This window comes from Bactrocera oleae, chromosome 6, assembly GCF_042242935.1.
Source record: "Bactrocera oleae isolate idBacOlea1 chromosome 6, idBacOlea1, whole genome shotgun sequence".
Lineage (NCBI taxonomy): Eukaryota > Metazoa > Arthropoda > Insecta > Diptera > Tephritidae > Bactrocera > Bactrocera oleae.
In genome coordinates, this window is record NC_091540.1 from 49,697,404 (window position 1) to 49,709,755 (window position 12,352).

The 12,352-nt window shown below is 30.2% G+C and overlaps 1 protein-coding gene across 3 annotated transcripts in view; it reads left to right on the plus strand.

Annotated features, from left to right (window-relative positions):
* Fife (regulating synaptic membrane exocytosis protein fife) overlaps positions 1 to 12,352 on the plus strand; it is a 231,038-nt gene that overhangs the window by 192,802 nt on the left and 25,884 nt on the right. For all 3 annotated transcript variants that reach the window (XM_070111821.1, XM_070111823.1, XM_070111822.1), the window contains 2 exons: positions 864 to 1,083; positions 1,378 to 1,442. In XM_070111821.1, coding sequence (XP_069967922.1) covers positions 864 to 1,083; positions 1,378 to 1,442 — 285 coding nt within the window. The remainder of the gene's footprint in view (positions 1 to 863; positions 1,084 to 1,377; positions 1,443 to 12,352) is intronic.

Sequence of the window (12,352 nt, forward strand, 5' to 3'; positions counted from 1 at the left end):
AGTTCCTCACATCGTCCATGCTTCTGCCTTAAAGAGAAGCACGGGCACTAGCGCGATTTTTAGAGTGTTAATTTTGTGTGTCGAGAGAGAGATCTACATACTTAATGCCTTTGCTGAACCTGCCGCCTGACATCATTGTTGCTGTTTTTAGCGGGTCCAAAATAAACGCAATCCTTGACAGCTTCAAAAATATGTATAATTCCCATTCCTCATTCTACTTCACATTCCTGCTGGTAACCAAAATACTTACATTTCGTTTTACCCTTATTAACCACTAGACCCATTGGGCTAATTTCCTTACAGCCACAAAAGTTTCGGAGACATTATGCTTGCTATGCACAATTATGTCTATGTCGTCGGCATATGCCAGCGGCTGGACACATTGGTATAATATCGTGACCGATCGATCAATAACTGCTCTGCCTAGAATAACATCCGTCACAAAGTTGAAGAGGTCACAAGATAAAGAATCGAGCAGTTCAGAAAAGTCCATTCCATTCGTCCAAAAGACATTCCACATGACACGCCTGGTTTCAGTAAACTTCTTAGCCTAACATAGAAAAAATATTGAAATGAAGTTCATATTTTGAGGAAATGCTAACATAACTAATATTTGGTAAGAAAATAGATCTTCGCTAGAAAATTGAGGATTGTCTCAAAGGTAATCAAGGCTAGAGATTATTGCGTGCACTGTATACTTTTGTGAATTTTATTTCTGGTAAACGTGTCTATAGGAATTTTTCTGCCTTGGTTATTTCTTCATAGTCGAGAGGTTATATCACACAAAGTTGGTTCAAGTGGAAAGTCGGAAAACAAGAGTACAAAAAAGTTTCAACTAAATAATTTCTCTGACTATTTTACAGATACTCGAGTGGAATGGCATGTCGCTGATTGATCGTAGCTTCGAGGAGGTCTGCGCTATAATGGACCGTACTGGTGACATTGTCGAATTGCTCGTTGAGCACGCCACTGACTTTCGTATGTGCGATCTATTCGATGAGAATCTACCACCGGGCAATAGCGGCAATCAAAGCGGTCCGCGGCGTTCAGGTGACGGTCCTGTAGGACTGGGCTTAATCGCGGGTAAGTCCGAGATGTTCGAAACAATTTTATTGCCAACAATAATTTTGGTTATTAATTCACTTAACAACGGTGAAATAACTAGCACACAAATAATGTAATTGATTTTGCTGATAATTATATGATTGTAATGTGATTTTTTCTCTTTTTTCTTTTCTACTTTTTTAAAATTAACCGTTCTTTTAACATCTCTACACATTTATATCAAATATTTTGTCATTTTATCTGATTTTTCATTTATTCGCTCTCCACAAACTCACCAAAATATACCAACAACAAAACACAAAAACTCAACAGACCCTGAAACAACCACAGACAAATCACCGGCCTCGCCGACCAGACGGAAATTACCCAAAACTCCGGTATAAAATCCTCAACAAAACTCTAACAACTCAAGAAAAATTTAGATTTACATATATTATGAGAAATTGTTTTTGTTGGCTTTTCCATTTGAATACTTTGCCAAACTGAAATGAAAGTGTGTGTGTGTAGAGGGTATATACTTCATGTATATATGTCTTTTCGGTGAAACATCTGCCAACAATTTGAGGCAAAGCAAGTAGAAATGCTTATTGCGAAAGTGAAAGCCAACAATTTCTTTATTGTCTGCAGTTTTATATGTATATCAAAACCAAAACGACAAAGAAAGTCTTAAAAATCATAAGATACAAAAGCTCTAGGCAACTATAAGTACTAAGTAAGCCGAGACAGTAGCCGTAGATAAACAAGCTATATCATACACTACTTATAAATAACTTAGCGCACTTGCAGCAAGCTATTTAATGGTTCGCTTTTTAGATACATTTTAATTTTTATAATACATTTTTATTTACCATACTTTTTAAAGCTTTCTTTACAAGCTACTTATGAAACTTAAAACCGTATTTTTTTCGTTTTTGTTATGGTTTATAAATAAAGTTAATATTTTTCAAGAAAGTAATTTCGAAACTCTACGAACTTTCGGTTTTTCAAGCAGAGATTGCTGCCATTAAGGTGGCAGTGGATGTTCTACTCCTAAGTGCAGCCTCTTTCATTGAGGCGAGCATACACCCCGATATCGAAGCAGCAATACTAGCTTTGAGTTCGCTCACTGTGCGCTCAAAGTTAGTCAAGGAGTATCGGTCCTCACTAACGATAGCATCAAGCTTCTTTATTATCAGATTCATTTAGACGCCTAATCATACCGGAATCGCTGTAAACTGCAAAGTTGGATATAAGTTGTTCTCTTGCATTCTAGTGCTGTAGCAGATTCACTGATCCATCTTGCCGCAATCGTATAAGTTCTAACTGGTCATTATCTCATAAGCGTATCTGACCGCCTTAAGGCTGAAAATCTTATCGGAACCTAATAAAGTCAAAGTTGTATGAAAGAAGTTGAGGTGAAAGCATCTAGGTACTTTTCGCTCCATTCAGCAGCTTTTGCAAGACTGAGGTTGAAACATCACGACAGTCATATCTCAAAAGCTATCAAAGGGGTAATTTTAGGGTAATTCAATCAACAGCTTAGGAGGGATCACAATAGACTGGCGTCCTCACCTATCCAAGTGGATTCCATTTTGGTTTGACCTTTCAACCCAACCTTCCGTAATTTAACACAACTTCATGGCAGTTTCTTGAAACCATATAAACAGAACTTCATATTTTGAAATGAAATGTTAAATCAACCTAGTTTCTGACATTACTAATAAAGAAAAGAGTCATGTTATGCTTCGCATCTTATGAGAACATATTTAAAACTCTCAATACATTTTTTAAATTTTTATGCATGATTTTATCCTCTGCGAAAAAGTCCTAAAAAATGTTGGGAAAAAGGTTTATTCGGCTATTATGGGTTACAACTCGACTCAGTTGTATTAAAATTGAACTAATTTCGGTTAAAAATATATTGATGTTGCCAGCCTAAAATACAAAGATTTGTCATATGATGATTTTGAAAAAAAAAATAAAACGAAACGATTAAGTTCAGTTATGCGTAATTGTGAATAAATAATGATGAGTATTGCCATTAATTTATAAAACAACGACAAAAATGTTACAGCCAAGTGTCGCGAACAGTCGACTCCGTTAAAGTAGCACACACTCAGAGAGGATGGGTTTTCTTAATTTAAACAAAATCATTTATTAAAAGTTACATTAATTTTGTAAACAAATTTTTGAAAAAATAACTGCTGCTATGACATTTGCTTATAAAAGTTTTTTGTGTGATTGCCGACAATAGGGTTGTAAATCGTAAAACCACAAAAACGTCTAAAGACGATAAAAATGTATATTTTTTTAGCAGGTTGAGTGTTAATGCAATTGAAAAATTTCACCTTAATTGGCATTGAGTTGTCAACTATGATAGAAGCATAACATTGTAATTTAAAAAATACTCCTTAAACACTTTCATTAAAATTATTCAAGGCAAGCTTATTCTGAGCTATCAAAGTTACGGTAAAAGATCAAATGACAAAAATTTGGTGTGAAACAGCTTTGACTACCTCTACCGTATGAGTGGAATGACTTAAAACTAGGGACAGTGTAAGTAAGCTCTGTTTAAACTCAGCTGGTATGAAATGCTCTCCGTACAGCTTTCTTATTAAAAATATAACTACATCCAAGCTTTGTGTTTTCAATTAGCAAGCAAAGCACTCTTACTCCTAAATGACAATATAGCCGAGTGCAAAGAAGCGTGTTAGTTACGTTCGATTCAAAAACGAAATTACTTTAGTAATACTTCTCTCTAAGTAGAGAATTTATATTAAAATAATTTTATTTAGTTAATTTTATATTAAATATCCTTAATTTTTTTAACGCAATAGACAATATTTGAAAATTTATTGTGGGTTTTTAAATGTTATAATTCTAAATCACGTCGAAAGTAATTTATATAACAGTTAATTACAAAAAAACGATTTATTTTAGTTTATAAACTTTTCTTATTTTATTAGTATTTTCATTATTATCTTTTTATTTTCTTTCTTAGTATTTTTAATTTTTTTTTTTTTTTGTAATATTTAAAATTTTTAAATAGTTAGTCTTTTTAAATGTGTAATACAATTGATAACTCTGATTTCCGTTGGTAGTGCTTATTGAAAAAATTAATTTAGTTCAAAAAATGTCTTAGTACTTTTAATTTCTGAAAACAAAATTGTAGCTTTACTTACAGAATTTGTATTTTTAATATAAACAAAATTGCCAAACAAGTATTTCTTTGAATAACTGTGCGTAGCTAAAGTCATTTCCAAACTCTATAATGCTATCTTTTTATACTTTTATATATTTTTTAAATAAACTTAATGCTAAATGGCCAACAACACACTCACACATAATAAAAAACCTACATACAAAACGAAAACATACACCGAAAAAAAATATAATACAATAAAAAAAAAAGAAATAATAAATAATAACTATAAAAACATAATAATAATTATGAATTGTGTGAAAAAGAAAGAAAAAGAATAACTACATATTAAATAAATGTAAGTGATATTACTTTTGGTAGCAAAAAACCAAAACCAAAACCAAAAACAAAAACGCTTTTATAATTTCCTACTACTATTTTCGGGAGAGAAACTATGACTGTCGTTTTTCCACTCAATTACTGAAGTTATTGCTGTTTGCATTTTCTTTGTATTTTTTTCGTTTCTAACCTACCTGTTCGCGTTAAGCTCGTTAATATTTTTTCTGGCAACCTTAAACTGCCCATCAGTTTGTTACAATTTTTTCGTAAAATTACTCGAACAACTTCCAAATACAATAATAACTTCTGAACTAAATTTTCATTTCATTCTCATCTATCCATTACTTCCAACATAATTTTCTTTGAAATAAATTGCAAAATAAAAAATATTTAAATATTTGATGTTGTGTAGTTAAAAATCAGTAATTTGCATATACATACATATATACACACATATGTACATATATTTACGTTATTCAATTATCTAGCCATAAAGTAAAGTACAGTACTTAAATTGTTACAGTTAATTATGTTTAGTAATTGAAATGTTGAATTACTGCATACTCTTACATTTAAGTAGCTGTTTAATTAAAAAATAAATATGTATTTAGACAAAAAACATGCACGTACAATGAAACTGTATGTAACTGTATATACATAAGTATGTACCTACGTAAACACGTTACAAATAAATCGCTCGTTCGTGGTTGCCATATTGATTTTTTTTCTGCTTGAAAAACAGCGATTTTAACGACATCTAATTTTGCATAAAAAATATATATTCTTTAATAAAAATAGAAATATACTTGGTGCTTAATTCATTAATTACATATATGTAACATACTTATTGATATTTATATCCGCAAATTAAATATTTTTTATAACTTTCAAAATACTTACTTCTGAAAATGTTTGAATTTTTTTAAATATTGCTGTTATTGGCAACACTGTCGTTACTACGTTTTCGTTGTTGTTGATTGTGTTAGAAACAGCTTGGCAACAACAACCCTAAATACCCAACCAGAAAAGTTATTCTGAGTTATAAAACCGAAGGTTGGTTCAACATCTCTTTGTTACTCGAATCGTATCAACGATTATCAGACTTTAATAATAACGCTTCTGAACAAGTTAGGTGAAGCAACAACAACGCACTAATTGTAGAGATCAAGTGAACTCGAGTTTTGCTTCTCTTGAACGTTGAGAAGATTGAGATGCGATTTCCTTGGATCACGCTGAAACCAAATTTCATCGTTAAGAACTTGTTATTCACATAATATCTTCGTTATAGTTGCTTTGAATATTGAAATAACCATTTGGAATATACAACCAGTCAGTACCGAAATAAAATATTTCTCAATATTTTCTTATTGAAAAGTTTCGTAAAACTGAAAGGAAAAAGTGTTAAGTTCTGGTTATGAAAAGAGCTTTTGCTCTATACTAAGATAATAGCCACAGCTTTTTCAAGCCACAATATTGTAAAATATTCCTGAAAACATCTTTATTTTAACAAAAGTCAACAGCACAAAGGAACAAACGATTTCCTAAAACTTCTAAAGCTGTGCAGGCTCGCCATATTTCCGGTGATTACGACCTCAAAAAAAGCAAAAGAGTCAAGTTCTTTATAAAGACTTAAGATAGATTTGCATAGTGCTAAGAAGAATTGTTGGAGATTTCAGCAAATAATTGCCAGTGTCAGCAATATACTTCTACCAACTTCATTTAATTTTTGATTCACTTTTTTGTGCTCAAGCACCTTTTCGCTTTTTTCGCTTACCCAAATTGTTTAATATAACTTCAACATGCATTGGTGTAACTAACTGTATTTGATTTGTTATTATAATTGTTTTTGTAAAATATCGTTTTTTCGAAGAGCAAGCCAATTGCTCTCAGTGTAAGAACAAAGCACCAACAATAGAATTTTAAGCGGAATGAAAAACAAAAGAAACTTACAAAACTCACTCAAAAATGCTACAAAACTCAAAAACAAATGCTTTAAAATTGTTATTCGAAAATTTTAAAACTAGTAAATTGAAAATGTTGAAAATTTTAAAAGAATATAAAATACTCTTACATACGTACATATATTGAGAGAGAACCACTTTATTATATAATCTGTGCCACATGTTGCGGTGGTAAAAAAAAAGAAAAATGCTCAAACGGTCAAACTAAATTCTAATCAATTTATATAAAGAGAAATATTTTGTATTAATTGAGGACTAGTTTACATAGTGTGAGAAATTCGATTCGTCCGCTACGAAATAAGTTTCGAATGCAAAAATTTTAACACTCAGTTACGTACAGTGATTGAAGCTATGTTCTCTCAGATAATTGTTTTACTTCCACAAAAACGTATGCGATTTGAGTAGGTTCCAAAAGAATAGCCGACTTAGTCACTGAAACTGTTTAAAACAAGTATAGAAAAAGAAATAAGAGAGTTTTTTAACTTAGACTGAGTTCACACACGTAGACTTTTGTCGACCAGACTGGTTTTTTTAAGCGAGAGGATGGCGAAGCGACCGTGCCGCTCGTGCTCAGGCGACACGCTTTGCGTTCTTCTTCGAAACATTCTACTGCTTTACAATTAGGCATTCTTTTTAATTTTGACATTTTTTCCATAGTTGCAATTGCGATCGGTTTCAAACGTATAGTAACAATATGTTCGGAAATTTTAATTTTATTATCTATTTTGTGTATGCAATATGCGAATATGCAAAATATAAAAAAAAAACATTTTAGAAAAGCGTAAATAAAGATAATAATTAGCTAAGCAAAAATATGTTTGTGTACCGCGTACTAGAACCGTATAAGAATTTGAGAATGTGATGTGAAAGGGAATGTAAAATTCGAATTGCTAGGCTCGTGTCGCTCGTGTGAATGCAATGGGCGATACCAAAAGAGAATTTGCCAAAAAAGAAGGAGATAAGTTCTCGTGTGTAAAACCAGTTTTAGAGCAAATTCAGCGAATACTACTCATATATGCTTAGATATAAACCATTTGGATATTAAAATCAAGTATTAGCTGAAATAATTTCTTAAAAAAAGATCAAATAAAGTGGAAAAAGGGCTTCTTAATAAGGTCGAGTTTATACAGAGAAATTATCGAGGCAGAAAACATGTTTGTAGTGGAAAGAGAATTACATTCTGAGCCAATGGAAAGCAGACTATAAGATAGTATTATGTATGTATATGCGTTTACACAGAGATGACGTAGAGTACTCTCAGCTCTCCCTTTATCATCGATCATGGCATTAGCGACGAGAGGGCAAATTTTAGTGTTGACAGTTAGTGATGACTTGAAGTTCGCTCAAATAACTAAATGAGAAATGTATATACATATACTTAAATCAGTTATATACCTACAATTTGTTTGAATTATGTCTAACTAAAAACATAGTTCCACTATTTCGAATTTCAAAAGGATGGGAAAAAGTAAAATATTTTACATATGTTAGCCTCAAGAAACGTAACACCTGACGCTCTAACTTATGGATGACATATAGAAAATTTTTTTTTAAAACTTCTTAATAATTATAAGAAAATAGATTTTTATTTATATTACAACATTCAAAAATGATCAGACGTTAAAGTCAACATTGCTGACAGCGAGTTAAAACAGCGATACATTTAGCTAGTATTAGTTTCTTTAACATTTTTACTGCTATGACTTCAGAATAGTATAACTCCATATTATTTATTTGCAATAATCTTCTTGAAGTAGTGCATGAGCAAAGTCCAACTAGTTGGCCAATAAGAAACTTTCACCGGTGAGGTATCTATGTAAGCTAGTTCTAAGCTAAATATTTATATAAATTTTATCGATAACTCTTATAAATTTACCGTTTTACGAGTCTTATTATTACCGGAGCTACAAAGTATGAGGGGTTTAGCAGGAAAAAAATTGCGAAATAATAACAAAATGTTCAAACATTTCAATTATAAAAATAGCACGATAAGTGGCACGGCTGAGCCCTGTGAATACCCTCACCTACAATATTTTGAACCTTGGTGACGATTTTAAGCTGTCTTATTGCATAAGTTATGCATGATTTCGCTGTCTTCGAAAAAGAACAATAAGATATTTAAATAAACTTATAGTATTACATAAAGAAAAATTAAAAATAATATTTAATGCTTACAAAGTGTGAGCATAATATGTATGTTATAGATGTGGCAACTCTTAAAATTAATGATGCTTTAAAACTAAACGCCCAGTTTACAAATGGGCGTGATAGGAATATGTCTCAGCTTATCTAAATTCTTTTTTAAATATATAGGAAAGAGCGCTTATGAAAAACAATTATTAAATATATATTGATTACTTCTAAATTACACATATTTTAAAGCAAAGTAATTGTTAAATGGCATAAATGTGCAGGAACGAAATAAAAGTTATATTTAAAAGTATATAAAAATGTGGTTGGCGAGCTAACATATGGAAAAGTGTGGGTAATTGAAAAAAATACATATATATTAAAAAATTTATAATAAATAATATTTTAACTAAGCAAAATTTACTCGCTAGTTAATACTCAATTGTTAAACCCGTGTGCATGAATCTCAATCACACTGATCGCCAAATGCGCCCATTTATACATCCCACCGCGCATAACTCCTGTCAGTTGGGTGATAAAAATTATAAATACAAAACAAAAATTAGTGTAAAAATAAAAAAAAAATATATTTTCAATTTTGATTCTCTATAATTTCAATTATTTTTGTTCACATTTATTAAATAAAAAACAGAAATAATTACAAGTAGCTGCTAAGTCACTGAAGAAGATTATACACAAACACGTGCACATACATGCGTACATGCATAGCAAGTAAGAGGCTCTAAATGATGTTAAGTTAATGCTTTAATCTTGTTTAAGAAAAAAATAATAATTATAAATAAATTATCTAACGAAAAACTACATACTACAAATACACACACACACAAACACTCAACTGTGAGAAGTATTAACATATTGTCTAAATCGCAGATAACTGCATACAAATCACGCGTAACGGTTATTCAACAAACATACATATTCAGTATACACAAAGCAAGTAATTTATGAAATTTATAAAAAATATATGTATATGAAAAATCTAAATAAACTATTAAAGATAATAAAAAATAAAAATAATTTTAAAAATATTTTGAGGCAAATATTCTACAAAAAATATTATAAAATGTGCTGAAAACCTCTACGAAGAAAATGAATTTTCTCAGTTACTACTAAATACATGCCCTACCACTTAGGCATAAAAGGAAACTATATTTGAAACAACATATTAAATTAAAGTTGCTAAATTAACTTTCGATAGGAATATTTAATGCGGAAAGTATAAAAAATGCATAAATGCAATCTATGTTATATACACATTTATATCATATGTGCTATATCAAAAAATGTCCTAAATTATTTACAAATACACAAACATATATACATATATATATTCTAGATATTTATATTATATATGTCTGAATTTATATTTATCTACATCACAACAAACTAAGTACTGTGTAAAACTTGTGAATAATCTTTACTAAGTTGCTTAGTCTATTAAGCAGAAAATTTGACTTAAAGAAATTTGAAAAGAAAAAAATGTGTACATAAAACATTAAACTCAACGTGTGTTACATGCAGTGAAAATCCAACAATAAAGTCTCTATTAAACTTCAAAAAAAGCAACTGTCTTGGCTCATTTGCAATTGATTTGCGCTCGAAAAATACATTTCTCTCCCACACGCTCAGCTAGCGACAACAATCAACTGTCAAAAACAGCTGCGCTTAGCAAGGACGCATACCACGTTGCAGCATGGACACCTACCATTTACAGCTGTAATGCTAAACGGTAAATGCATTTGAACAGTAAAAATTTTATATTAAACATATACCCCGCAACCTAAATACGCATTTAAATAGTTGTAGTGATAAACGTATATTTGAATAAATTAATTACATATAAAATATTTATACTTTAACTCGATTGTATATAGCTGCATATGTAAAAACCGAAAGCCCTGTAAAATATATATATATTAAAGCAGAACTTAAAACAATAATCAACTATAAGTTATCGTTATTTTTATTATATTGTTTACCTGCTTATAGTGTTTCAAAATATGCTTAATTTTTATTATTTAAAAAAAACTATTTTCATTTAATTCGAAACTATATGAGATATTTTAAGCTATAATTGTCTTAACGCCCCTTGTTTATAATGAATCTCGTGCTCATCTTGTAATGCCTCATGTTCCTTTCACTCACTTGTTTATTTAATACTGAGTTAAACTTTATCGCCACATTGAAATATATTTATAATATTTTTTATATACTCATCTTGTATATATCACTATTAAGACATTACGAAGCTTCCGTAACATATTTATAAAGCGCAAAAAAATTCAATTGCCAAAAAGCTTGACTATAAAAGTTGTTGAAATGTATTTAACCGAAAGTTAATTATTGAACTTATTATAACAAGTATTGCATAATAATCCATAGAAATTCCTACATTTCACTTTATTCAACTTTCACTTCAATTAGGCTTAGTACCTACAGTGTAATTAAAATTGAAATTCTAGGCTCAAGTTAAAGCAAATACAAATTTAATACTTGAAATTTGCAAGTAGTCCTTTAGACTCAGCTTTGTTTTAGCTATAATATCTACTTGTATTTTGTGCACTTGCCTAATTTAATAAAAATTGGCAATTTATCAAATTTTTTATCAGGTAAAGGGCTTTTTGTTATTTTGTGCTAATCTTGATAAAACATAAAGCAACAAAACGCAGAGCTTTTCACCCACACATGAGCATTTGACATCTTAACAAGTTAAAAAGAAAAGCGCTTTTTGGTTACGACACAAAATAGAAAATCTTGATAAATTGGCAATCTTCACAAATTTGCAAGATGTTTAGCTGTTCAGTATTACAAAGTTATATAACAAGCATTATTGACTTCAAACTCCTGTATAGTAAGTGCGAAAGCTTTTATATAGCTCAATTTAGCAGTTATATAGAACTTAATTAGGCTTAATTAAATAGACAACAAACAATTTTAAGATTTTTACATTTTAGTCAAGATACTGATATACACCTACTCAGAAGTTTAGCTGCTTCGTAGACTTTATTCAAACGAAGGTGAGCTACGTCTAATTCTATATTTAATGGTTTAATAGAAAGTAGCTTCAAGCTTGACTTATTAAAAAGGTTACTTAAAAGCATACATATTTAGTTAAGCATAATCTCAATTACTTTTTCTACTTTATTCTAGAAAAAAGTTAGAAAATTGAGCGATAAAACCACGTAAAAACCATTTCGGTATTCAGAAACTAAAGTTAATTTTTTCATCAATCAATTAAAATAATCTAATCGATACGATAACAATTTTCGAATAAAGAACGAACTAATTTTCTCGCCACTGTTCTCTACTAAAACTATTCTAAATCGATGTTGTAATATGTACATTCGAACAGAAAGGAGCTACTTGGTGCTAAATTGAGTACAACAACATCATTCCATTTCGAAAAATTAGATTGAAAATCAATTCTAAATTTTCATTCCTTCTTCTTGTCATATTTCTAACCTTTTCCGAGCGTTTCTTGCGAATAGTATATGATATTTTGCTTGATTCGCTCTACTTCTTCTGCCAGTTTCGAAATTTATGCATTAATTATTTATTGAAGATAATTTCCACTGTTTCGATCCTTAGTTATGCATTTTAAACCGGTGGTATTATGATGTAAGATTGTTCGCGATCATATAACCATAAATATTAGGCTTTCAAAGGTTTTATGCTTTGTCAAAAAATACTACCAAATTTGATACCTTAATTTATG